This window comes from Trachemys scripta, chromosome 17, assembly GCF_013100865.1.
Source record: "Trachemys scripta elegans isolate TJP31775 chromosome 17, CAS_Tse_1.0, whole genome shotgun sequence".
NCBI classification, from domain to species: Eukaryota; Metazoa; Chordata; order Testudines; family Emydidae; genus Trachemys; species Trachemys scripta.
The window spans coordinates 8,057,935-8,085,901 of record NC_048314.1 but is presented as its reverse complement, the minus strand read 5'-3'; the positions used below and the strand labels follow the sequence as shown (position 1 = coordinate 8,085,901).

Sequence of the window (27,967 nt, the reverse complement as noted above, 5' to 3'; positions counted from 1 at the left end):
CGCCCACTCACCCCCGGCGCCCCTACCTGGGTGCAGTCCGGAGCCCGGCTCGGAGGGCTCCTGCTCCAGCCCGGCGCCCAGGGCCAGGTAGCGTAACAGCAGCAGCATCCGCAGCGCCCCGCCGCCCATGCTGCCTGCCCGGAGCCTGCCGCGCCCCGAGCGGAGTCACTCCCCAGCCGGGGGGTGGAACTCAGCCCCGCCGCGCCCGGCTCCCTCCCTTCGCCGGCCGGCTGCTCCCGCTTCCAGCCCGCACCCCCGGCCCCGCCCAGCGCGGGACCCCGGCCCGGGGCTGCCTGGGGCACCTGCCCACCCCGGCCTTGCCTCACAGCAGGGTCCGGGGGGCCCCTTTGCGGCTTGGCACGGGACAGGTTAACTGGAATCCCCGGCCTGGCACTGCATGAGTTAATGGGGACCCCGCCCCCCTTCTGGTGCAGCATGTGTTAATGGGGATCCCCCTCCCAACCTGGCACCGTATGGGTTAACGGGGACCCCCGTCCCTTTCTGGAGCTGCAGGGGTTAATGGGTATGCCTTCCCCCTTTCCGGCACTGCAGGGGTTATTTCTCTCCCCTCCCCCCAGGGGAGCCCTAATCTCTCCTGTCATGGTCTTTCACATGTTAAAAGACCAGAGGAAAAGAGGGTGAAGCTCAAAGCTTGTCCCTTCCACGAGCAAAAGTTGGCTTAAAAGAAGTTATTACCTCCCCCACTCTCTAGCAAGTTAAAAGGCCAGGCCAGAAGCAGTTAATGGGACACAGGCTTCCTTTCCCCCAGCCTGGGGCTTCATGGGTTAATGGAACACCCAACCCCACTCCACTCCCATCTGCTGCTGGTGAGAGAATACTTGCCCTAGGGGGGCCACAAAAGCTCCCCCCCCCATTACAGTTGGGGTCTGTTTATCCAGCTCTTTGAGGTGCAGGGTCCCCACAGGCTCCTGGCTGTAGCCTCCTGTGGGATTCTGGTTCCCCAAGGGGTCCTGTTTTGGAGGCCCCAACTTGCAGAGGCCCTGGAGATGGTACACTGGAAGGAGGAACCATTCTGCTTCTCAAGGCAGTTCTTAGTAGGGCCTCTGAGTTCTTGCCTCTTACTGTCCTGCCCTTTACCCCCTGCCTCTGCAAACCTGGTGTCAGTGAATATTTCACTGATTAGCAACCAAGCTTGTCTCTAACACCTGCCCCTACCTGCTTACTTTCAGCTGTTCCAGGGCTGCTACAGTTGTGCCATCTGAGCCAAGTGCTGCTAGTGAGATGGGTGGTGATAGCTTCCTGGAGTCTTTTGCTGTCAAAGGCCACATCCACACTAGGAAAAGAGGCATGACTTACCTGTTAATTAAAATGTGTGAAAATCCTAGCGTGAACAGAACAAGTTGTAGTTTTAACGTTAGTTTGTCGAGGTGAAGGCCAGCTGTGATAACTAAACCCACCTTTTTCCTAGTATAAATGTGGCCAAAAAGAATGTCATTTTCCTAAAGACAGAGGATTTTACAGACTCAACCTGCAAAGGGCCTGTCCGGAGAAAGCAGCCCTGCTTTGCAGATCCACAGACTGCTTCTCTAAGCACTGTCTACACAAACTCTGCAACTGTCCCATGACTGCCAGCGCAAGCAAAGGAGTGCTAGCATAGACTGTCAGTCAGTGGTACTTTTAACCACCTTGCTTTCCAGACCTGCTCTGTACTGGGTTAGATAACCTAGGGCCTGCTCCAAAGCCCATTGAAGCTAACAGAAAATGCCCATGGACTGCAGTGGGCTTCCGGTGGTGGTAACACACATATCCCCTCTAGACTAGCATTCCCCCCATCAGAACAGAACATGGGGAGATTTTAGAGGAAGAGGTTTGTACAGATAAGCAGCCTGATTCTCCGCTGTCCAGCAGCTTGGGTAGTTACTTACACCTGTGCAAAATGGGTGTCAAATGCTATCAAGGTGGAGTGGTAGCAACTGATGCTCACTTTGCTCAGGTGTATGCAATGACATGGTAGTGGAGAATCAGGCCTGAGTAGGTCTTGACTGAACCCTTGTTCAGGGACATTAAACTATTAAGCCAACCCTCTCCACCTGTTTGTTATGGGGGCTGCAGGAGCAACTGTTGCTACTCATTATAGTTAGAAAGGTTTCCCTAATATCTCAGAATAGTTAAGCAGTAGAACAGGTGACCTAGGGTGGTTGTGAACTTTGGAGATTTTAAACAGCCTGCTAGACAAACACCTGTCAGGACTGGCCTAGTTAGACTTATCCCGCCTGAGCCTGGGAGGATGGAGTAGATGAACCCTCATGGTTGTAGCTAGCCCTCCATTTCTATTATTTCTACTGCTATTCATTCCCTGATTACCCCTTCTAAGGCAGCATCCTGCCACCATCTAACTCAGCTGACCAAGGAAATAAACTTCAGAGACTTTGCTTTACAAAATGTATAGAATTTCATTGTCAGGAGGACATTTCCTTCCTTTGTCAGATGTTACTGAATCATACTGATTTTCAAGGCTGAAACCTTCTGTCCCAGCAGCCCCTCTGGAGAGCTCCTGTAGCATTTCCCCCCCATGGGTCTCTTGTAACAGGTTTCTGGTGTGAGACCTCCATCCAGCCTTCAAGGTAACTAGCTGAAGGATGGGACCCTGCTGTTCACATGCAAATCTCCCATTGCCGATAGAGTGGGAGGCTTTGTGTGAGAATCAACTGCAGTCAGGCTTTTTACATTCTCCTTGTTGTACTTAGGAGGAAGAAAAGCCTTGTGAAATGAATGCATTTACTCTGCAACAGTCTTTGGAGCTCAGTTTAATGTTACCTTTCAAACAAGCAATCATCTTAAATGGCAAATCCAATAGCCAAATACACCCACTCCCTCCCACTACATTAGATGAGAAACACGGGTTTTATGCCCCCCATGGCTATTCCAGGGTCAGTTCGTGCTCTGGTAACTGCTCAGGGACCATGGCTATTTGGGCTATACAGTACTGAGTGCTGTGCGCACAACTGGAAACTAATGACTAATAATAAACAGATGCGGACAAAAGAATTGGGGGAGGAATATTTTCTGGCTCAAGACCATCACAGAGATTTGAGATGGGGTAGGGGGAGAAATGATTACATGCTCCAGACCACCCCATTTGCATCAACACAGGTTTGCTCCCAATATCTCAATCATCATTTCCCCCAATCTACTTAAATCTTGCCTCCTAAATCACTCCCTCCAGTCCTTTCATCATCTTTTTTTATTCCTCTTTTCTGGATTTCCTCCAATTAATCAACACATTTCCTGCAATCTGAGGTGCCAGGTATTGCATGCAGATTTCTAGGCACAGTCTCACCAATGACCTAGGCAAAGCGTTCAAACGAGCCTAAGAGATTGAAGATCCAGGACTTAGGGAAGCAGTGTGGCCTAGTGGACCTCAGAAGACCTGGGTTCTGGTCCTGGCTCTGCCACTGGCCTGCTGGGTGACCTTGTGTAAGTCAAGTCATTTATCTGTGCCTCAGTTTCCCCATCTGTAAAATGAGGATAGTGATCCTGCAGTCCTTTGTAAAGCATTGTGAGATGTACCAATGACGAGCGCTATATAAGAGGTAGGTATTATTACTTAGGCCCATTTGAAAACGTTACCCTCTCACTGTATTCTGTGGCAGTGGATCAAAGAGAACGTATCGTCAATTTTGCAATGATCAACAGGAATGAATTCCAGCAGGTCACTGGAATGAGTAAATCATAGACTTAGTGGAGACTCAGATGTCTATAGAACTCTATGGACTCCTTATGCAAATAGACATAGAGTTGGGAACCAACTCAATTCGAGCCAAACCATCTCGGTCTCTCCTGGGATCTCTTTTTCATGTCTATCCTGTATATTTAGTAACTAATGGGTTCCAATACAACCCATGTTATGAATTCATTGAGGGTCATAATCCAGCATTTCCTGTATAATAGACCCCCTTTGTTTCCTCATGATGTAAGAAGGCCTGCAAGGATTATTTTTAAACAATAGGAGGTGGGGGAAGTTGCTCTTTGATCTTAGAAATATTAAGAATGCCAAGTTCAATTCCTGCAGATGACTTGTTGAGGGGCATGGTTAAAATTGGTGGTCAGTACACGGATCTGAACTACTGTGGACCTCTGGTACTCAGGAGGGGTCCCATGGCGGGAGGGATAGGTAACCCACACTAACCCTGGGGAAGGCCATGTCTCCATCTAGTGGCCAGACTGTGTAAGAGGTTTAATGTGTCCGCCACAGCGTCTGACTCCCTACACCTGGCCCGTTAGCTCAGGCAGCAGAGGTGTGTGCTTTTAGTAGATTCAGAGAGACTTGGCTCAATCCCAGCAACCAGCCCACCCAGGAACCATCACGACACATGGAAAGATGCCCAGCCAGATGTACATGCTCTTATCCCCTGGAAGAACATACCAGGGATGAAGCCAATACCGTTCTGTAGAAATTCCTCTTAAACCATAGGGCATACAGATTTCTATAGTAGGGATCTGATTTATGGAACAAGTTCTATAGGATGAGTCAAAGCCTGTAGAACAGTTCTTTGTGTATTAAATTCTACAGAACTTTCCCTTAAAGGTAGGAAGAGCAGTGAGCACAGATTGACTCCCAACTGTTGGAATGGGCCAGCGAGTAAATCTTCCCCTTCTTCCTGGTCAGACGCATTGATCAGAGGGAAGCCCTCCCCGTTCTCACCATGTTTGGAAGAACAAAGATCTCCTTGTCCCCAAAGCCTGTACATTTGGGGCTGCTAAGGAGAGGCCAAATGGTTCAGGCCAGCAGTCAAGAGATGTGGTTCTGTTCCTCCCATTGACTTGCTCCAGGACCTTGACCAAATAATTTCTCCTCCCACTCCGCTGTCAGTCTTATCAATGGAGATCGTAAGATTTTGGGAGCAGGGACTATTTATTACTATATATGTACAGCCTCTAGCACAAAGTGCTGGTCTCATTCAGTGGTTCAAGGTGCTACCAGTGCCCATAATAAACAACAATAGGTGGGCAGTAAGGGAGGAGAGATGGAATGAATCCTAAAAAGCCTAAATCTGGATCTCCAAAGAATACTGCAAAATGCAAGCGATTCTCCTTTCTGCCGTTCTTTTCAGGTGTAATGTTTCTGCAATGCTGGGAATAAGCGCAAGTGACCTATTGCTTTTTGATTTGTCAGAAAGAGCACAATGTCTGATCCTGCTTTGGGAGCGTTCAGCAATTTCTCTGGTGGTGGGGGAGGAAGTTTGTCTGGTGGCCAAAAGAAGCGAGTTGCGGATGTTCATTTATATTTACAAACATTCCTTGGATTTTTCTTCTGCTTAAATATGAGGTCCGAGCTCCAGGGAAATGCAAGCGGCTCTCATTAACTGTTTTACAAGTGTGACATGTTACCTCTGTGTATTAGGCAGGTGACGTAAACCTCTTACACTGCCAAACAGACCTCCTGTATCTTGAAGCTCTGTTTGATTTCAATGGGAATGTATATTTGAAATAGTATCACTGGAGACTGTTGCTGGCTGTGGGAGACAGAGAATTCAGCATGGCAGTTAAGGGGTTAATGCCTAACACTGCTCCACCTCTGTGAGAGTAACATGCGTGTGTAAAAATGTGCGTCTGTCAATCTGCAGGGAACAACTAAAGATTCGATCAATTTCTTGCAGCATTCAACCTGGCTAATGAAATTTTGCTGCACATTGGACTCCAAGAATTGTAACCTTAGTACAATTAGGCAAATTCACAAACAGCTCCTTTAAAAAATGAGCATTTGCAGGGGAACACAACCAAAGAGAGGATCAATTTCTTATGGCATTCAATCCAGGCAATGCACAGACTCCAAACCCAGACGGGACCATTGTGAACATCCAGTCAGGGAACTGCCCCAAAATAATCCCTAGAGCAGATCTCTGAGGCTACATCTACACTACAGGGGGGAGTCGATTTAAGATACTCAAATTCAGCTATGCGAATAGGGTAGCTGAATTCGACGTATCGCAGCCGACTTACCCCGCAGTAGGGACGGCGGCAAAATCGACCTCTGCGGCTTCCCGTCGATGGCGCTTACTCCCACCTCTGCTGGTGGAGTAAGAGCATCGGGACGTGATAAATCGATCCCCGAGAGGTCGATTTCTACCCGCCGATTCAGGCGGGTAGTGTAGACCCAGCCTTAGAAAAACATCCAGTCTTGATTTAAAACTAGTCAGTGATGGAAAATCCACCACAACACTTGGTACATTGTTCTAATGGTTAATTACTTTCACTGTTATCAGTTTGTGCCTTATTTGCAGTCTGAATTTGTCTGGCTTCAACTTCCAGCCATTGGTTCAGGCAATCTTGCTCCATATGAAATCCCACCAATGGCATCTTGGACTCCTCATATTGAAAAGGCAAATTTCATAATAACGACTCTTCCCTAGCGAGATCATTAGAATGAGCAATGCTTTCGGGGTGCTGCTCTCCCATTCATCATGCACACTGCACACACCACCTGTGGAGCTGTACGTTTTTTGCTAAGTTTTTATTTTAATTCAAGGACTTTGCTTCATACAAAATGTAATTGTAGAAACAACTGCAGAATTCAAAGTTTGGCTGATAAATATTACTCAGGCAGCAAACTAGGCAATCACAGAACCTTTTTTTTTTTTTGTAAAGTTCCAGTTGTGTTGCATGGTTGGAACGTTTATCATTTTTAACACTGTTTTTTAAATATAAAGTTTTGCAACAAACCCCCAATTTATATCAAATATAATTAAAAATTAACAACTGATGAATACATTGTATCAAAAAAGTACGAAGATAAACATTTTCCATGCACATACTTTATATATATATATGTATATATTTTACATGCAAACATTACTTATTCAAAGTACAGCCACTACGAGACTGGTTCTGGATGCAGAAAACTGGTTGGTGCAATTCAAGTTTGGCAACTCACTATGAGAATTCTGGGAAATATTATGTGTGTGTTTAAGAGACAGCGCACAGGCTGTAAAAAATATGCAAACGGGGTTATGAACAACTGTGGTCAGGCTCTTCGGTCATTGTCATTTGGAGAAACCCCCCGAGAGAAGAGTGGGAAGTCATCAACAAGGTTCTTCTTTGTGGTCTATACTATATAAGAATTTAAATGATCCAATGCCATCTATTTCTGTGAGATTCCAGCCATCTTATTTATATGAGATTGTGGCTTTTAATATCTAAAATGATGTAGGAAGGGGAAAGGCAGGGGTGGAGGAAAAGACAAAATAAATTAATACAGAGAGAACATTTCCTTTCACTTTCCAATGTGGGTACAATGGTTGCATGCACTATCACCCATACTGGTTTTTTTCCTCCTTTACTTCTTGGAGTAAAACAGTAATGTTTTCTTAAAAATTTCAAAGAAAGTGTTTGTGCCTTCATACAAGGAAAATGTATAAAACATTTGGTCACAATCATGCTGAAGCCTGAAACAGGAAAATCCAGCAGGTAAAGCTACAGAATGGATGAAGGTCTTTTTGTTTGTTTTGTTTTGATTTGTTTCCTTAAGTGTCATCTTGTTGCATAGCCCTACAATTAAAAATTACATCCGTTATCCATAATGTACCTCTCGGCTAAAGCACTTCCTTTCCTCAAAGTGCACAGATATATAGAGATATAATAGAGATGAGTTGGTTATCTTTTAGCAGAATCCAGGGATGAGATTGGCCAAAGCTCCTAAAACAAAACAAGGTTCAATTTTTCTCAACATAAAGGTTAGAGGAGATGTGGACGACCACACGACACCTGTCCCGCTCCCCTTCGGAGACTTTGCCAATAGTGGCAGATGCCTTCCGAGCCATTTTCTGAAACGTGTGATACCCCTGCTAACCTAGCTACAAAACGAAACTGGGCCCAAACTTGCTCCTCCCAAGTACCCGCTCATTCTACAGTCTTAGTGTCCCATGGCTTGGTCACTATCTCAGGCCTACTCCTTGCCAACGTTCTGACTGACGCCTCTTTTGTTGTTTGGCCTTGCTGGGTTTTTCTTCTCCTCCATTCTCCTCCCTCACTCTTCTCCCAAAGCGCCATGCCAACCCCCTGGCCGCAGCATGTCCAACAGTGGCCACACAGCGGTTCTTCCAGCCCATCAATGGAAGGTCTGCCAATCTTTTTCTTTAACCCTTTCCCCCCCTTCTTGTCATTGTCTTCTCCCCAGACTCCAAACGCAGAAATCCGCACTCACGCACAAAAAGGAAATGATCCAACATAAAAATACAGAAATCTCATCCCTGAGAGTCGGATTTTTTTTTTCAACAGGCAATAATAACAAGGCTCTCTCCAACTGCCCTCGACACGAACTACGCACCATGAAACGTTGCCAGAGCTTTCACAACCAAGTTAAGACTAGACATGCAATGTGAAAGTCTCTCTCTCTTTTTTTTTTTCTCCTGTAAAAGCATTGCTGCCGATGCTGTACTTCTACCTGCATTTCTCCTGCAGGATCCTAAATTCTATTCAACGAGAAAAGGCCGATTTTGTTTGCCCTGATCATTCTCCTCCCGCTCCTCAACAAAATTATTTAAAAAATATTTTTACCCTCCCCTTTGAAGTTTCCAACCTGGCTACTTGAAAACACTGTTCAGAACACATACACGTGGCATTGTATGCACAGTTGATATCTGAGACAAATAGATCTTACAGGCTCTTCCTCTCCCTCCCCCCCCCACTTTCTCAAGTTCTGATGCGTTGAAGCAAGAGGGAGCATCATCGCTGTGAGAGATTTCAAAGGCTAGGCACTTAGTAGTGAACAACTGGAGCATTCAATAGAAACAGTGGGACCTGGAATGACAATTGGACTAATTCTCTACATAAAGTTTTTTGTTTGTTTGTTTGTTTTTTCTTTTTTACTGTACAATTTACAAAAATGCACACAATGAAAAGTTAAAGTTCTATCTAATAGCTTGATATAAAACCAATTCCTTTTCTCCTTTCCACCACCCGCTTTTTTTTCCCTTTTCTTTTTTTTTTTCTTCTTTTTTGTTTTTTTGTTGCTAAATCAAGCTTATATTGTAAACAAGACAAAACATTGAGGGCATGTTGCAGTTGACAGGAGATGGGGGGACAGAAACAAAAGTCCCAGCAGCAAGGAAACCGTCCTTACAAAGTAGCTTTATCGGGTGTCAGTGTGAAGGAGTCGACATGGACAAAGAGAAGAAAAGAAATCCCCAGAGCAGCGTGTCGAAGCAGAGAGTCACGGCGACACAGTGCTTTATCAGCTTGAAGGTTTGTTACTGGCTCCATTGAAAACGATTGCTGTTGTTGAACACTGAGTCAAAGGACAGTCCCCCGTTCTGATTTGGGTTTCTCCTTTCCCAGTGCATTAGGCAGATCTCTTTCTCTTAATGTTTGAATGAGATAAAATACAGGTTCGATTGTGTACAAGAGTGTCAATTTCCAAACCCGACACCCGCTCTGACCGGAAAACTAAAACAAAAACAAACAACCACCCAACAAAAACTACGGATCGACCGTCCTTTTTCTGCTGTCAAAGTTCAGACCTTCCCACAGCTCTGTGCATACATTGCAGATTTGGCATCTGGTATATGTCATTTAACTAGACAAGGCAGTAGGCAGGTGAGAGAGAGAGAGCGAGAAAGCACTCCCTCCACAATAATGATATTTATTTATTTATTTATTTTGTCTAGTGCAAAAGGAGGGGAAAAAAAGAAGAGAGAAAGGAAAGACAGAGGCTGAACGAGCGTCTCAGATGGCGTCGGGTTTGGAGCAGTTCTCGCCAGCGGCTGTTTCTTCCCCCCCATGACCCCGGTCACCATGTGTGTCTGAGCACACAGCCATCCAGATGATAAAACTCATCGATTCCAAACGCGTACACCGGCAAGGGCTTTGCCTTTATGCTAGCACCAGTCGTCCTCATCGGCTTCGTGGTAATAGCTACGGGTTCTGGCGCATGTCCCAGGGCCCGTGCTGAGGCCCAACGTGTAGTGGTAGCCGTTGGGAACCCTGCGGATTTGGTGAGACTGGGAAGTCAAGGACGAGACGTAAGAAGTCCTTGAGGACCTTCCTGAATTGGTGGCGACAGCCTCCTCGAAGGTGAGCGTGTCCTCGGGCACGACACGGTACGGGCTGTCACTGTCGTCGCGGTGTCCAAGGTAGGGGTCGGAACCAATGCGGGCCACCGGGGAGCGTGAGTGGCTCTGAGAGTCCCCATGCAGTAACGCATTATGCTCAGACAAACCTCGGCTCAGGCGCCCCGGGGAGAAAGCGGGCAGGCTGGTTTGGAAACTGGTGAAGTGCACGGGTGAGGAGTTGGCGGTCTTGTAAGTGATGCTGGGGCGGGGGGTCAGCGGAGTCTGCGGGAGCTGCCTCCGCCCGCGGCACGGGGTGCTAGCACCAGATGTCGACAGCAAGGGGCTCCCATTAACTGAACCACTACCCTACATGAAAATTGGAACACAGCAAATCAAAAATAAAAAAGGAAACACCAGACAGACACAAAGGCACGCGGGTAAAAAACAGAAGGACAAGCGACAGGAGGGAGACACAAATCACAAGAGGAGAGAAAAAACGAAAAAGAGAGAGTTTAGACAAGCACAGTCAGGGGAAGGAGGTTATAGAGAAGCAATTAAAACAGAGATGTAAAGAGCTGGAAAAGTGCCGTGAGCGATAAATCAGAACAGAAACAATCAGAGCGTTAGTAGGACGCAAACCAGCAGACGGCTCCAACAGAAAGGGACACTGCCCAGAGAAAAGGCATACACACCAATCATATTCTTTCCCAGCTCCTTACCTGAGAGATCCAATGGAGCCAGTAGGAAAATGTTTATTATTTTCCACAAAACAAATTGGGAAAAAAAACCCTACACTCTTTCATATATATTTTTTTAACATTTTGCAGTCTTTTTCAGGTTTTTGACACCTGAACATTGTCCATTTTTTGATTTTTTGTTGAAAACTGAAAATATTTTTGATTTTTGGTAGTGCAATGAAAATTTCTGTTGAATTAAAAAAAACCCTTTTTACAACACCCCCTCCCCCCCCAAAAGATGAAAATGTTTTGACCAGCTTGACTCTAAACCACTTGGGATCATTAAAGAGAACTCTTAAAAATCTGTTTACTTGTCACTATTTATGCTGTGCGTTTCCTTTTTGGGGTCTCAAGCTGGATGGCAGGGTAGACAGGTCAGTTTCACACTGTTGGTGGAACTGTGTTCTTATAGACTGTGAGTCACTTTGTAGAAATCAGCAGAGTTACGCTGGTGTAAAATTGGTGGAAGCAAGAGGAGAATCAGGCCCTTGTGTTGGTGTTTGTTTGCGGTGTCACATGGAAGAATATGAATTTTCTGAAGTATGTTTACAAACATTTATTTCTTGTTTGGTTGAAACGACCTGACAGCGCCCTTTAAATATATAAGAGCTTCATCAGGTCATTCCAGTTCTTATTCTGCCATATACGTTTTTTCCATTACGTTTTTGTAGGTGGATTGAGTGGTAGTGGAAGATAGCGGCCTTCGTCTTATATATAGCGAAGTTACCATAGACACTAAAGGGGAAGGGATGCAGATCAGGATAAGTAAAGAACACATCAGAGACCTGACCAATTTTAATGATTCAAATCAGCAGGGCCTGATGCTCTTCACCCCAGGGTGCTGAAGGAATTAGCTTGAAGAAATCTCAGAGCCACCCACTGGCAATAATATTTACAAACTCTTGGATGACAGGAGAGGTCCTGGAAGACTGGAAAAGGGCTAACATAGTGCCCGTCTTTAAAAAGGGGGGAAAGGAGGAGCGGGGGAACTATAGACCAGTCAGCCTGACTTTGATACCTGGAAAGCACTAGAGCAATGTATAAAACCTTCGATTTGCCAATACCTGGAGGATGGAGGGGTGATCACTAGCAGCCAACATGGATTTCCTAAGAACAAATAATTCCAAACCAGCTTGATTTCCTTCGACAGGGTAACTGATTTGGTGGATAGGGGGAATGCAGTGGACATAATATACCTGGATTTCAGCAAGGCTTTTGACACAGTCCCACGTGACATTCTGATAAGTAAGCTGGAGAAATGCGGGCTTGGCGAAACTACCATTAAGTGGATACATCATTGGTTAAACAACCACAAACAAAAAGTAACTGTTAATGGAATGATGTCAGATTGGAGGGAGGTCTCAAGTGGGGTTCCATAGGGATTTGTTTTGGGCCGGGTGTTGTTTAACATCTTTGTTAATTATCTGGATGTAGGAATAGAGAGTGTACTGATCAAATGCGCAGATGACACAAAGCTGGGGAGGGCTGCCAACACTTTGGAGGATAGAGCTAAAATTCAGAGGGATCTTGATAAATTGGAGAACTGGGCTACAGAATTCAACAAAGACAAATGTAAGGTGTTACACTTAGGGAAGAAAAACCAAATGCACAAATACAGAATGGGGGATAACTGGCTTGGGGACAGCACTGCTGAGAAGAATCTGGGAGTTGTGGTGGATCGCAACCTCAACATGAGTCAGCAATGCAATGCTGTTGCAAAAGAAGCAAATGCAATTTTAGGTTGCATTAACGGAGGCACAGCATGCAAGTCACGGGAGGTGATAGTATCACTCTACTCGCACTGGTTAGGCCTCAGCGGGAGTACGGTATCCAGTTTGGGTCACTAACGTATAGAAAGGATGTGGACAAACTGGAAAGGATCCAGAGGCGAGCGACAAAGATGATCTAGGGATGGAATGCAAGTCATATAAACAAAGGCTGAAGGAACTGGGTATGTTTAGTTTGGAAAAGAGGAGATTAAGAGGGGACATGATCGCGGTCCTCAAATACTTGAAAGGCTGCCATAAAAACGATAGAGAAAAGTTGTTCTCTCTTGCCACAGAGGGCAGGGGAGGCAGAATGGTTCCTGAGATGCCAAATTACAGTCATCACCACCACCTCCGCCAGGCAGCAGTGGCTTCTGGGTCCCAGTCTGCTGGAGCTGGCAGACATCAGGACAAATACTGTGTGCTGCTCAAGTGACACAGAGACAGTCCCTTCAAACTAGCAGACTTAGGCAAACAGAGAATGTGCTGTTCATTCCAATATTGTGGGGGGGGGGAAATAGGAGTTAGCTGATTTATTTATTTATTTTGAAGCAGGGAGGGGCCAGAAATCAGATACTTTTTGAGGTGTATAGGCAAAATGCTTCCCAGGCCTGGCAAAATCTGCTAAGCCAGGCATGGCTCCTGGTTAAAGGTGGTGTCCCCAAGGGAAGGGAAGAGCTAACAAATAGAAGACGACGACGACCCTTGAGCGTTAATAGGCAGGTTACAACAATGCAGAAACCAGCCCAACCGAGCTTCTCACAGGCCCCTCATTGGGGCAAACATCCTCAGCTCGTTAGGGTGGAAACTCTACACTGACTGCACTGTTTCTTTTAAAAAACTCCATGTGTTCCAGCGTGACCAAAGGGACATATTAACAGGTCCGTGTGAGTCAATTGACATGCATCACTTGGGGGGCCTTTTTAATGCTATCCTGTATGGAGAACATACATGGACACTGGAATGCCATTCTTTGTCCGTCCTTCCTGAATCAACTCAGGCATTTGTTTTTAAAGAGACACACGGGGTAAAGTAAAACTCAACGGAGTAGTGAGAACAGGGTAATGAGGTGTCATTGGAGCTCTAACACTGAATGATTATTAACTTCAGGGAATCTTTTTGTTTATAATTAAAATGTGCATTGCATTTAATGCTCTAGTATATACACCTAGAAGAGGAGAGGTCCAGCAACCCCACTAACAATAACAGAAGTAATCATCTTCTTCCCTTCTCTCAAGGAGGAACAGCAGGATCAGAAAGAAAATTCATCTACAGAGCAGCTAAGTATGAAATAGGATACATTTAAGGCTAGCGGTAGCAGGAGATAGAAAAGACTTGTTTGATCACTGAATCCATCCCTGTGCCTGGGCAGGGCCTGAATGTGTCAGACACCAAACAGATATCTCCCATGGCATGACTAGCTGTAGCACCCCGGTCACTGAGGTTTCTACAGCACAGAGAAGGCTGTTGGCTTAACTGGAATCAAGCAACTTGTTACTTGGGAGGGGTAGGGGTGGTGGTGGGAGGGGGATTACTGCCACTTGGTGGCAATTGCTAGCTAATGAGGTAATTGGCTTAGCAAAGGGGAGGATCCACATTTGGGTGGAACAGGATGTAAAGGGGAAGGAGTTCAGAGGGTGTGCTGTGCACCTATGCTACGTCCTGCCACATTGGGAAACTGAGGATTAAAGGAATATAGGTAAAAAAGAAACAGACTGTGGGTGGTAGTGACTCAGAGACCACGAAAACAGGCTGGGTAGCACTGCACTCCCAGGGGAGCCTGAGGAGCTCCCTGTGACACTTGGTCTTAGCCAATAGACCAAGAAGTGGATGATTTTACAGAGTGTATTCTATACCTTAAGTACGCCAGTGTGTGTTGCAAAGCAATGCGTTGGGGACTAATGAGGCATTAAGCATTCAGTTACCGTCCATACCCAGACTCCGAGACTATAACCTGTTTTGCTGCTAGGAATCATGAAAGTACAATGCACCCGGAGAGAGGAATAATGCACAGAACAAGGCGAAGAGGTGGAAAGATCTGTTATCTTGGGGGTGGCACTAGTTATTATAAAGACTACTTCTTTTTCAATCTTCCTTCCTTTTATCCCATGGGCTCTAACCCACACAGCAAATGCAGCCGGCTTTCCTTCCCTCGGAGTTATCCATTTATCAAGTGACGCTGCTGCGGGGATGTGTGTCTGTTCAGATGACAGTACCAGTCAGCCCTCCTGAGACGGCCTGTCAGTCACACTCAGACTGCAGCTCTAGGCAGATTTCTCCTCCCTAGAACTAGCGCTAGACAGTGTTTTGAGACCCACTTAGGGCTCACTCTGGAAAGGTGCTGAGCACCCCCAACTTCCATCCAAGTTCTACTTTTTTCCTACATTACGTTAGCTGCTTCCCGGCTCCTGAAGAGTTGATGTGTTTGTGGGTGGATTTAGCACGGGGGTAAGGTGCCCATCCTAGCTCTTGTTTCAGAATGCTGCTGAAAATGCCCCTATTCCATGAAGTTTGCCAGCTGCAAAGACGAGACCAGGCTGGAGGCCATCTTCTGCCCTCAGTCGCCCCTGCTGAAGTCAGTGGTTGCAGGAGTGTAACTGAGGGCAGGATTTAGTTCTCTGGGTTCCCTCTCTCTGCACTGGACTGTACTTGCTTGTATTCTGGTGGTCTGGATTTATGTGGTTAGTACAACTCCATTTCTGTATAATGCCCACGAGTGCTCTACGCAAATTGCAGCAATAGGCGCTGGGTTAATATCTCTATCTCCTGGAGAGAAACAGCGCAAAAATCAGCAGTGCAACCTTCCGTTCTGCCCTGCCAGCCTGCCTGGGCTTAGACCTCGTGGGACAATTTCCCCAGGAGAAGTAAGAAGGTAGTTCAGTCTGCAGGCCCCACTTAGTCCTTGGCCTCTCTCCTGACACTGCCAACAAGGGTGCCGACTGGGAGGGTGGATTCTGAGGTGTGGACCCCTGTTCTGTAGGAACTGGGCTGAGACCATCAATTCATTTTGCAGAAGGCCTCCAAAGAGCCATCCGATGGCAACAACCCTCAGTCACCAGCCTGGATCTGAACCAGGCTCCATCTCCTATTGCCCAGCCAGTCCCCAACCCCCCAACCCTGATTTTTTTTTTAAACCTGGGTGCACCCGTTGAAGATTTCACGCCTCCTCCCGCCTTGAATCTCCTCACCTGTCTGTGGGGGCCTGGTTCCAGCCCCCCATTGGGCGAGGTGGGCCTGCTGTGATCAGCTGATTTGGGCTGAGAACGGTCCCGGCTCCCGTAGCGGTCGCAGGAGTAGAAGCGTTGTTTTTCGGAGGAAGAGGAGGAGTGCAGCTTTCTCTCTTGGGACCTGCCTCGTTCTTGCTTCTTATCCTTGGAAGACGCCTCACCTGAATGTGCCACCAAAATAAAGTAATGGGTTGGGGCTGCAATAACCATAGAAACATTCAGCTTGGGGCCGAGCAAGTTCAAGGACTCTGGGGGTCCCATGTGGATCCTCTCAAATGGAACTGCCCCACCCCACACACACCCGTAGTGTAAGCCTCCCTGCTGGGCACCATTGCTCATAGTGGGAGGAAACAGCCATAAAGGCCCCCCCTTGGGGGTATTGTCATCCATGGGGAAAGGCCTGGGGCATCATGCTCCCTCCCAAGTCCCCATCCCCTCATCCTGACACATGAAGAACGGCGGTTTGGGAGGAACAATCATCACAGTTCTGTGATGTGAACGAGAGACAACAATGTGGAAAAGCCTTTACCGGCATCCCCATCGGCCAGCTGGTTGGGTGACCTGTCCAACGACTTCTGCTTCTTGTCTCTCCGTCGATGGCAGCGATGGTGATGGTGGTGATGAGCCTGGTCCGGGGGCATGCGCTCCAGGGAATACTCGTACAGGTGCATGGCATGCGGGCGCTGCGGCGTCAGCGTGGAGATGGAGCGCTTCATGGGGCTGGTGTCTGGGATGGGCTGCAAAGCACAGGGAGGGAAAGGGGAGCGGGTGAGGGAGGGCAGAGATCACACTGCAGTTAATTGGGTGTCTTCCAGAATGGGAGAGTTTTGCAGGGCTGGGGTGGGGGAAAAGACAAAAAAGGTTAATCAAACAGAACGGGAAGGGACAGAAGTGGTTGCACAATGAAACATTTAGTGCTGAATGTGTGGAACGAATGTAGTCGGTGATACCTGAATTGGGCTTTATTGTGAATTTTGTGACAACACAATTACTGTAGCCATAGAGGAATGCACACATCAGCCACAATACACAGTGTTCATGTGAGTCATCAAGAAGGACTAAGTAGGATCACAGGGCAGGCATGGCATCTAAATGTTTTGCAAAGATAATACGCCAACATTTGTTTCACCCAGTGCAATTCCAGAAACTGCACTATTCTCAGTGCAATACCAAATGAAATAAGCAGGCGCACGCTACTGTACATCAGACAAAAAGCAAGAAAATCAGTAATAATGATGTGTAAGTGGGGAAGAAGACAGGCCATGCTGTCCAGTGGCTGTAGCGAAGGACTGGGATTAAAAGAAGGTGTTACTTCAGGCCTGGGCTAAGCCACTTGCTCTGTATGAGTTCAAATATGTGAGTTGGCCTCCTTAAGAACATAAGAATGGCTATTCTGGGTAGACTAATGGTCCATCTAGCCCAGTATCCTGTTTTCCGACAGTGGCCGGTGACAGATTCTTCAGAGGGAATGAACGGAACAGGGCAATTATCCAGTGATCCATCCCCTGTTTTCCAATCAGGGCCGGCTCCAGGCACCAGCCCACCAAGCTTGTGCTTGGGGTGACACCTGGAGGGGGGCGGCGCGGTGCTCTGGCCACCGGGGAGAGCGGAGCCCCGGCCGGGGCTCGCCGCCCTCCCCCCGGCGCTCTGGCCGCCGGGGACAGCAGAGCCGCGGCGGGCTCGCCGCCCTCCCCCCGGGGCTCCGGCCGCCCTTCCCTGCCGCGCTGGGGGGGGCGGAGGTTTTTTTACCTGGGGAGGCAAAAAAGCCAGAGCCGGCCCTGTTTCCAATCCCAGCTTCTGGAAGGCAGAGGTTTAGGGACACGCAGAGCACGGGGTTGCATCCCTGACCATCTTGGCCACTGATGGACCTATCCTCCATAAACTTCACTCATTCTTTTTTGAACCAAGTTATACTTTTGGCCTCCACAACATCCCCTAGCAACAACTTCCACAGGTTGACTGCGTCTTGTGTGACAAAGTACTTTTTTATGTTTGTTTTAAACCTGTTGCCTATTAATTTCATTGGGTCGCCCCTGGTTCTTGTATTATGTAGACAGGTAACTAACATCTCCTCTATCATATCCCGCCTTCCCTGGGAAATAAACTGCAATGAAAAATTAAAACTAGGGAGCCAAATTCTCCTCTCTATAAGACTGGTGCAAGCCCACTGATTTTCCATGGGGTCACATCACTTTAATGGAGGAGACTTTGGCTCACGACTTTCATTTAGTGGTGCATTTTTTTTCCTTTCGAGTAGGAGAGAAAGAAACAGTCCTTTCTCTCCGCCTCCAATGTCTTCTTCACTCCATGGGACCAGCTGCCTGTTGGAAACATCATATGCTATGGATACGGCTAAGATTTTTTCACAGTTATTCTTAGTGAAAGTCACTTAACAGGTCACTGGCAATGACAAAAATTCACAGAGTTCGTGACTTGTCCGTTACTTTACTACAAATAACCGGGGGCAGGGCTAGGTAGGGGGGAAGAATGGAGTCCCACGGGGGGGACTGAGAGGCCGAGCCCTCGCGACGGTGGGGGGCACAGCCCTGACTCCAGTGGCCGCAGCGGGGGGCGCAGCCACAGGGGGCACACAGCCCCTACCCCAGAGCTGGCCCAGCTGCGTGACAGGGGAGTGCAGCCCCCACTGCAGCCCCCAGCAAGCCACGGGGAGGGAGGGGGACGGCCCACAGCCCTGGGAAGCTGCAAGGAGGGCGTGCGGCCCCAGCTGCAGCCCCTGGCAAAAGCTGCGGGGCTGGGGCACATGGCCCCGGCTGCAGCCCCGCCAAGCCCGGGACGCCGCAGGGCTGGAGCGCACGGCCCCCGCCAAGCCTGGGACGCCGCAGGGCTGGAGCGCTCAGCCCCCGCCAAGCCTGGGACGCCGTGGGGCTGGAGCTGCAGGGTCCTGATTCCAGCCAGCCCCTGTTGCAGGGCAGGGACGCACAGTCCTGCCTTCTCCTCCTGAAGCCCTAGAAGTCACGGATGTCCAGTAAAGTCATGGCATTCGTGACTGCCGTGACCTCCGTGACTAAATCGTAGTGTTAGCTATGGATCATACTGTTGCTGTGGGAAAAGCAGCTTCTCTCCTCACACCTTCTGGGGGTCTTGCAAATCCCTTGGGGCTCCCCTTGCCGCTTTTCAAGATTTTGTAACCACCCCTCTTCTGTCTGGTGAAGGCTAGAGGGGATTCCCTGCAGACATTAGCCAGTGCCAATCCTTAACTGGCTACAAGCCTTCCAGTTCCTCTCTTCACCACATTCCCAGCTTGCGAACAAATGACAAGAACTTTGCATCAAATACAGGCTTCCTGCAGGCAATGTTGAACCTTGTCCCTAGGCCAAAGCCAGACCTGGTCTCTGTGACCTCCCCCTTTACAATCCCAGCGTTAAGAATACGCTTTCCAAGTGTCTCACCAGTGCAATATGAGGTTGTCAATAGACAATGGAGACTTCATGACACTCTCCTCCCCCTACCCCCACTGCCACCATATCCCCAGCCCTGCCTTTCTAAGAACAGCAGCTCCCCGCTCCAGAACATTTCACCTGTTGCCAAGGTGCTGCGGGAGAAAAGGCAGATCCATCATGATGCAGGTTCAGAGCCACAACGTGGCTGAAGGGGAGACCGGTGAGAAGAGGACCGCTCTGTCTGCTGGGAGGGCCTCACAAGACAGACTTCTTGGTTTCGTGGAGAACCAAAGTGGAAATCCTGTTGAAACTCTAATGGAACTTGAGCCTAGCACCGTGGTAGGACATGTGCAGAGTAGTGCCATGGGGCAGGTGCTGGGGTCACTGAGAGGAGTACCCGTGTGCTTTGAGTTTTGGTCTCTCTCCACATTGCCATGGTCTTTGCTTGCACTGAGCAGGGGGTTGGACTAGATGACCTCCTGAGGTCCCTGCCAACCTGATATTCTATGATCCTGACTGCTACTAGCTCAGCTCGAGACCTGTCTCCTGCCCAGCGACCACTGACACAGCTCCATAAATGACAAGAATCTGTTTTTCTTTTCTTTCACTTTGCTTGTCTCCAGTTATTCTGTGGCCCTGCTTTATGGACGTGTCAGCCACCCTCTAGAGGTTCTGCTGTGTCTACTCATTAGGCAAAAGGTACTTGGTAGAGAAGAGACTTCTACCCACAACAGTCTCAAGTCTCATGGATGTGGACTCAGGATTTCTCTCTGTCCCTTTGGTCATATGCATGACAGAATGCTCCCTCCTCCTGTGTGTGCCTAAAATGACAGCTCTAGCAAACCATTAACGTTGTTCTTTTTAACCTTTCTATCTACTCCATTGTGGGGTTGTTCTGGTTGTTGTTTTTTTAACTGGTGGTGCCACTTTGTTAGCATACACTGGAGTTTGAGTATCTGCTGCCCCCAGATATTTGCACATTATTAGGCTAGCTGGTATGCAATTATTTTGAATGTAAAGACACCCTTCATTTCCTAGTGGGGAGTGTCAGTGATGGGGTTTCTTATCTCACATGCCAGGGAGCAGAATTTTTAACCCCCGCATTCTTTCTTCCCAGCAACTCAGCCAAACCGGGATCCTTCCCATCAGGCCTCCCAGGTGGAATGTTGTTGCTGGAAGCAGGGCTCTCACAGACACATAAGCACTGGGAAGGCACAGACTGGGCACCGGGGATTAAGATATGGCCAGGAGGACTCTCTCCAGGGTGCGGTGATGCTGCAGCTATCGAGGAGCAGGGCAGTTGTGACTGCAACCTTTGACCAGGAGTATTCTGAATCACTGTAAAGGGACAGGAATTGGTTGGACGGCTGTCACTCTCGCTGCCCCGTTGGGAAGATGGCTCTGGTGAGTGGTGTAGGTTTGGAGTGGTGAGTAGTAGATGAGACACGCAGTGGGGAAAGTAACTGAAATACTTTCCTGGTGGATTGTATTTTCTAAATGGACAACCTACCCTAAATACTCAATGACCGAGGGACAATCTTCACCCATTGCTGCATTTGCTTTCCACAACCAACTCTCTGTATAACTCGTCATGAGTGATGGACCTGAATACTTAGAGGCTAATATCTCAACTGTATTCTTAAATTTGTTCACCTAAATTTGGGTTATTGCTGATTGTGCACTCTATGTACCTTATGACTTTAAAAACAAACTTTGTATTTGTGGATAATCAAAGCACTATACCCAGATGTACAGACACTCCTTTCTTAACCGGTGCACTATGTACTTTTTTAACATTAACTTTACTAAAAAAATTTAAGTAAGGAGGAAGAGAAAGGAGGCAAAGAGGATCTCCGAACAGGGGAATGGCAGGTTATTCAGCCCATATAGACAAAATGCTGGATAAAGGACAGCACCGCTTGAGCGCCCCCTCCTGGAACTCACAAGTGGGCTTTCCCCACTCTGGAGCTGTCCATTTTGTAGGACCTTCCCAAGATGTACCTGTCTTAATCAGAGAGCTCTGTATTTAAGTCACCAATAGAGCGAACAACTGGCCACAGTATAATTCATGCCTTATTTGTTTCCTTTTCCATTGCCTACTTTGTACCTTCTTCCACGCTGCCCCCTGTGCATGGAATGACCGCCCAATGTCAGGTCCCCACACTTATTATTCAGAGCCAGGAGATTTCTTTTTTGAGGGGCTGAGGGTAAGGTAACAACACTGCAGATTTGACATGCTGAGATCTGGGAAATGACAGATCTTGGCCAGGAAGTAAATGCAGGAAATCCCCCCATCCTAAAAACATAGATCAAGACCTTAGATTAAGTAACCTGATAACCTCCCTCTGCCCAAAGGAACTGTTGCAAAGGAAAGGGCAGAGAGGGGCAAAGACTTTCAAAAAAGAAGCCAAGTACATAGGAAACAAACCTTCCTAGGGTCTGATTCTTCAGTTGTTCCAGGTGCAACTCTCTCCTCCTCCCCTTCCCCCGAAACTAACGAGAGATTGATTAGAACAGTTTCTCTTCCTATACCACACAGACAGGTATATTCCCTCCTGGAGGCTTTCATTACCACCTACACCCAAGGTACATCTATGCTGGAGCTGGAGATGTCATTTCCAGTACACATGCTAGGTTTGATTGCGGTAGCATGCTACACATGGCAGTGTAGCCGTAGCAGCATGGGGGGCAGGAGAGGCCAGCTGCTGGCGTACAATCCCACCCGGGACCCTAGTATGTACTCGGGTGGCTCTATTGTTAGCGTGCTAGTCCCCCTGAAACCTAGCATGATTACACCTACGCAAGCAGGAAATGACACCTCCACTTCGAGTGGAGACGTACGGGAGGAGAATATACCAGAGCCTTTGAGAGGTTCGTTAGTTTCTCATTCATTATCAACCCTTACTGTTTTCCCTTATGACATTTTTAGCCAACAAGGCAATACAAACAAAGGCAAGGTATCACAATGTGCAGTATGCAACTATGGATCAAAGGAACTGCCATGAACTGAAGTAGAGGGAGACCGCAACTGCATCTTTACAGCACCAGAAAGTAATCCAAACAAGGAGTGCTGGGGAGCAGGAGAGGGGGAGAAAGGGGTTAGTGAATGTTAATCATTGCTTAATAACAACTGAATAGGATACAACTTAGTGCAAACTACATACTGCTAGGTAACTCCACGGTGACCGTGTTTTGCTCCTCTGCAAACAATTCGGACAAGATGAGAGAGAATATTTGAAGCAGCCGTTGTCAGACATCACGGCAGATGTGCAGCAGACGAGATGATGAGACGGGAGGGAAGGTGACCGGAGGAAAGGAAGAAAGCAAACGGGGCGGGAGGAAGCGAGATCGGTACCGTGAAACGATAAAAGACGTGAAACGCAAAAGGACAGAGACGTGACAGGCAAACAGAAAAGGGGATGAATGAAAAAAAAGGATTGTTAATAAAAGTTAAAAAAGAAATTAAAGTTTGGGGAGGAACCAGAAATAGCACATAAAGGGTACGGGGGAGGGCACAGAAGGGGAAACACACAGAAAGGACATCGGTTATTCTGCTGAAGCTACAAGCACTAAAACATTATATCATTAAATGAGGTTAGATCTGTTCAGACAGCATAGGCCTGATTCATAAATAAATGACACAGCATTAATGCAGGGAGAGTGTGCACTTCGCTCTGGGAAACATGCTTCTCCCGAGCAAGAAATTCACTCCCTGGCTTCGTTAATGGCCTCCCTCCCATGCCCCTATTTGCTCACAGGCTTCATCTGTAACTCTTTATCGGGGAAATGGAGGCATCGATTTGTTTTGTTTAAAAAAAACAAACTATAGGAGAAGTTGAAGGTGTCTCCTGAGGGAAAATGATGGGTCTACGGAAGAGTCCAGGAGCAGTCTGGCAGATTTCATCTGTTCTGCTGGAGGGCTATCTGTGGGCCATGGGGCTTTTCAACCTTGGACTGTGATTTTGTCAGTTCTCATCAGTTAAGCAAGGCTGGGATTGGTCAGTACTGGGTATGCAGTTTTCCAAGGACTGCCCAAGTGCTACAGGTGACCTCTTTCCATGTGAATCAGTGTATTAAACTGGAGCAGTGTGGTGCTGGGAATGCTGTGGTGCTGGAGGGGTTAGCCTTTATTTTAGTGTCCTGTGGTCATCAAAAAACTCATGCAATTTCTGTGTTAACCCCTGAAATTTCCCGGGAAGAGATGCTACTAAGTGAAATGGTTACTAAGACACAGCTGCTTTTCAGTGGTGGGTGAGGGATTACTATTCATGTGCAGTGGTCCCTATTAAAATCTATAGTTTTGCCTTTGCAAGCATCAGCAAAAATTTTATTGGCAACCACTGTTTACATGCACAGTCCTTAATGTGCTTTGGGATTCTACAGGCTGAAAAGAGCAACGCAAACATGAAGTTAGTGTTAATATTGCATTGAAGAAAAGGATCAATGCCCAACACTAACGCCCAAGGAAGGGTTGTTTTTAGGGTTCGTATGCTGACATTGTTCCCATTAGGAATGGCTTTAGGTTTGGTAGAACCTGGCACAAGTCTATCCCATCAGGGTAGCTCAGCTTTCGGGGCTTGGGGGTGGGGGTGGTTGGTTTTAAGCAAAATAAATAGAGTTTCTGAGAACACAAAGAATTCTGGGAGATGGAGTCTTATCCAAGGATTTCCTACAGTCCTTGGGGAAAGGTGTTCCTTTAGATCTTCCTGAAGGTAGCACAGAGATCCAGACAGCAGAGCTGGGTGCAGTTTGTGCACTGATCCAAGCTGGCTGTCATACAGACAGTCAGGAAAGAAGGACATATCTACTGGAGGTGCTGCTGTATACATGAGAGCCCTTCAGTTCTAGAATTCAGCACACCTCCCACATTCTGTCTCACCTGTGGAACAGCACAGTCACACGTGACTCACTCATTATTATATGAATCAGGCAATTTGAGCTAAAGAGACACAACTAGGCATGGCAAGATGGAGATGTTCTAACACATAACAGGCAGTGTGGTGATCGGAGAGTGTCTGGCGGACATGTTAGCAATGCATCTGTGAAATGCCCAGAAGTGATTTGAGAAAACCGTGTTGTCGTGTGCCCCATGAAGCGCACAGGGGTAGTCACAAAATTGCTCTGAAGGCCACCTCTCATGACAAGGCTTCCTTGCAAGGCTCCATCAGATAAGCAAAGGAAGTAAAGTCTTAAGCATCATATTACCAATCCACCATACAGTGCACTACATGCTAAACCTAGTTGGAGGGTGGAGGAGGAGAGAGGCAGAGGAATTGCTTAGTGTCTAAATGCAGCCCTCTGGTGAGGGAGAGCCTACAGCACGTTTCATATATAAACAGGCTCATCAAAAAGAAACAAGCTTGTTTTATTCCCAGGGCTATGGATATACCCCACCACGGACTCAGGGCAGTGACGTATGCATGTTCTATGCAAGGCGATGAAATACACCTCTGCAAACCATCGAGTGACTCCCTGTCAGTCGGAACATATCTTTTCAGCTAGACAGACATCAGATTAAATGAGGTGCTTCGCCCAGAGAGCAGGATTTCTTTTTTGCTGGCTGTATAAGGGGATGGAGACAGCTGGGGGAACAGCTCTGTGTACACAGCATCCCAAGGATCAAAAGCACAAGGCTGCTCAAATTTCTGAGCCTCCCGCTCCATCAGTGTCTCTTAAAGAAACAAACAACCCGCCAGTCGCTTTAAAAAACAACACGACACGGACAGGAAGAGAGAACGTGTTGAATGCTTGACTTACTGTAAGTTTTCCATTGCCAGTAAAGCCTCCCTCCCTCACCTGAGTTTCGGCGGCCAGACGCGGCATGGAAGCCGCCCGCCCCTGGCTCTCCAGGCCAGGCTGATGTTCTCCGTTGGCCAGGGTGGGGCTGATTTCTCTCATTTCTACAACCTGATTGGATTGAGAAATATTTTCAGAAGCAGGAACATAAATGTCCGTTTAAAGCAATCGCTCTGCCAGGCTTGTTCCAGGACTAAGGCGAACTGCTGGGTTTCTATTTCATCTGTGAGGATTTACGGCTAGTCCGAGACACCAGCCTGATAGCCCTGGTGACCGAAGGTCACTAGTTATCTACAGAACTAGCTCAGCCTGGAGAGTGCTGGTGTACGCTTCCCCACACTGCCCTGCCCGCACGCCTCAACGTGGACCCCTTCTCAGCGTAGGTCAGTCTCCACTCCGCACTCAGTCAATAAGGGAGCCAATTAGTGCCAAATATGGTGGTGCTTTTTATAGTACAGCCCGTCGATATACAAGGAGCTGCACTAAAGACCCCCCAAACCTCAGAGAGGTCACTGAAGAGCCATCCTCGCAGTAGCTATTCACCTGGGCTGGATTTGAATAGGTGACCTACAATTTAAAGACTTCGTAAACCCATCGCACTAGTCCCTTAATTCGCCTTTGGGTGTTTGGTTTCTGATTTCCTCCTCTTGGCTAATTTCCCCTGCTCCGGTTTCTCCAGTTCTGAAAAGTTTTGCTGTGAAAATGACACTCGCTAGAAGGAACAGTCACAGCCCAACCCTCGTCCCCCTCCACCCTGCCCCACTTAACACCCACTGTCCAGCCGTGTCCACCTCTGATCATGTATCGATGATGCCAAACTACTCCCAAATTCTCTTTTCTTCCCCTGCCTGTCACCTGAGCACCAATTCCAAGCAGCTCCAACAGCCAATGAGATCCAGGTGTATGGCAAGGGACAGATGGGGAAGCTAGGCACAGTGACTTGCTCAAGGTCACACAGCAAAGTTTGTGGTTGAGCTGGGAATTGGACCCAAGTCTCTTATCTCCCAATCCAGCCACCTAGCCATGAGACCATTCTTCCTCCCCCATGCTCCCATTTGGAATAAGCCTGAATCCGCCACACATCCAAGAGGGGCATCTGCCAAAGAAAGTGTTACAAAGACATGAATGGGTCAGATTCAGTTCTCAGTTACATTCAAGCAAGACTTTTGCAACCAACAGAGCAATATTTGGCCCAAAACATGAATGGGGAGCTGTTTGGGAGTCAAAAGGAATAACTCGCTTGACACCTATGGAGACCTATTGCATTCTGCTTTATCTTCACCTGTTTGCTTGTCCGCTCAATGGGAATTTCTTCCGAGTGGCCTCGTTCAAAAGCTGGGGTCCTGGTTTCGTAAAACACATCCTGAGTGCGCTGAGTCCCCCACGAAACAGACTCCTTGATCCCACTCTCTGGGGCTGGCCTGGTGCAAGGTGAAGAGAAAAGGTGAACTGCTGTGCTAGGCGTTGCAGCTGGATTTAGTTAAAGCGCTCTGGGGGTCCCCCACTTCTCAAGTCGTGTGGCTGGATGGGGGGAGCGACTGGTGAAGCTAGTAAACTACAGGGCTCTTGAGCTTTGACTGACAGATAATTTCCTCATTCACCCTGAGGATCTTAGGAAGAACATGGAAATAAAACCAATCTATTTAAAAGGGAAAACAGCAACCTGTTTTCAGTGCCTTAGGAAATTAATTCTGGCACTGACACAGAAGACCAAACTTTTCTTGCAGATCCCATGTTGCTAAACAGGGGTATTTTCCACAAAAGAACGGATGAATGCTAGACTGCCACTAGTAAACACACACAAAAATACTCAGCAAATACACATACTTATGTAAAACATGGAGGAGTTACGTTAACATGGCCAGCTAGGCTAAGATTCTTAAATGTTATTGGCCAAATTCCTCTAAGGTGTAACGCAAACGAAATCAGTAAAGCTGCATCAGGGATAAATTTACCCCTAGGTTTTTACAGCTATAGGTTTATTACCACCATATTTCCCCCTCCTGGTTATTAATGTATTTATATCTCAGAGGTCTATTGTTGAATGTCAGTGGCACGAGTGACCCAGACAAATCTAACATACAAGGAGAGCAGGAAATAGGGAGGGAAGTAGGGAACAATTGGCATGCATATTGTGCAGAGATTGTATTGTCTGGCTGCAGGAAATGAGGGCCAAATTCTTCGCAGTACCATGCATGGAAACTCCCACTGACATTAAGTCCTGTCATATCTGGGGGGTATTCTTTGGCTCCAAGACTCTTTAGAATCAGTGAACGTTCACTGGGCAAGTTTTGCAATATTCCAAGCTCCCGGAGCCTGAAAACACAAACTAGCAATGGTGGGAAGTTACGAAATGCAGACTGCATGAGGGGGCTGGCTCGAATACTGAGAAATCAGAGAACTACGGAGAAATCACCGTGGGGGCCACCACAGTCAAAGGTAATTGTGGGAAGCCCAGGGAATACTCACAATGTGCCCCCGTTGTTGAGTGAGGTGCAACTTTTCTGGCGAAGGAATGCTTTAGCGTGGTTGAACACCAGAGGCTGGGTTTGCTCCAGGGTTGCTTTCAAGGGGTGGAACAACGACACTGGTCCAGTCTGCAATGCATAAGGAGAGGGCATCAGTGAGAAAGCTACAGCTGCTTGGAGAACATGGGGTGTGGTCTTTCCTAGTTGCTTTCTTAGTGGTGTCCACATTATTAAACCCTCTTCCAAGATCACAACCAGCACTAATTGCCCCCTTCATTGGCATTCTCTATGGATAGGCCACATGCTGCGAGGGCCACAGGGACCTTAAAAGTGGTCCCTATGTATCAGGGATGAGGCAAGTTGCAGGGAAAGTATAAAGGAAACATGCGTTGCCACTGTCCTTGCTGTACACGTTCTGTGGGCAAACAGAAGAACGTCACAATCCAGGGATGTCAATCTGGCACCTTGTTCCAGCACTAAATTCACTTTTAAAAATGTTTTCTTTTGCTCTTTCCAGTTCGTTTTCATAGCACATAGACGAGCCTTTTATAGTTCACAAGAA

General features: G+C 47.5%; 2 protein-coding genes across 22 annotated transcripts in view; both read right to left on the bottom strand.

The window, feature by feature from the left end:
- The window catches only part of COL27A1 (collagen type XXVII alpha 1 chain), a 255,228-nt gene extending 255,065 nt beyond the window's left edge, over positions 1-163 (bottom strand). For both annotated transcript variants that reach the window (XM_034793733.1, XM_034793734.1), the window contains exon 1: positions 27-163. In XM_034793733.1, coding sequence (XP_034649624.1) covers positions 27-129 — 103 coding nt within the window. In that variant the 5' untranslated portion in view covers positions 130-163. The remainder of the gene's footprint in view (positions 1-26) is intronic.
- An 8,193-nt stretch (positions 164-8,356) lies between these two features.
- Positions 8,357-27,967, bottom strand: part of CACNA1B (calcium voltage-gated channel subunit alpha1 B) — a 504,183-nt gene continuing 484,572 nt past the window's right edge. For 16 of the 20 annotated variants that reach the window (XM_034793506.1, XM_034793514.1, XM_034793505.1 and 13 more), the window contains 6 exons: positions 27,407-27,534; positions 26,220-26,358; positions 24,899-25,048; positions 16,270-16,477; positions 15,702-15,901; positions 8,357-10,376 (listed from right to left, as the gene is read on the bottom strand). In XM_034793506.1, the coding sequence (XP_034649397.1) occupies positions 9,837-10,376; positions 15,702-15,901; positions 16,270-16,477; positions 24,899-25,048; positions 26,220-26,358; positions 27,407-27,534 (1,365 nt within the window). In that variant the 3' untranslated portion in view covers positions 8,357-9,836. The remainder of the gene's footprint in view (positions 10,377-15,701; positions 15,902-16,269; positions 16,478-24,898; positions 25,049-26,219; positions 26,359-27,406; positions 27,535-27,967) is intronic. The other 4 variants (XM_034793512.1, XM_034793519.1, XM_034793521.1 and 1 more) reach the window with 2 other exon arrangements.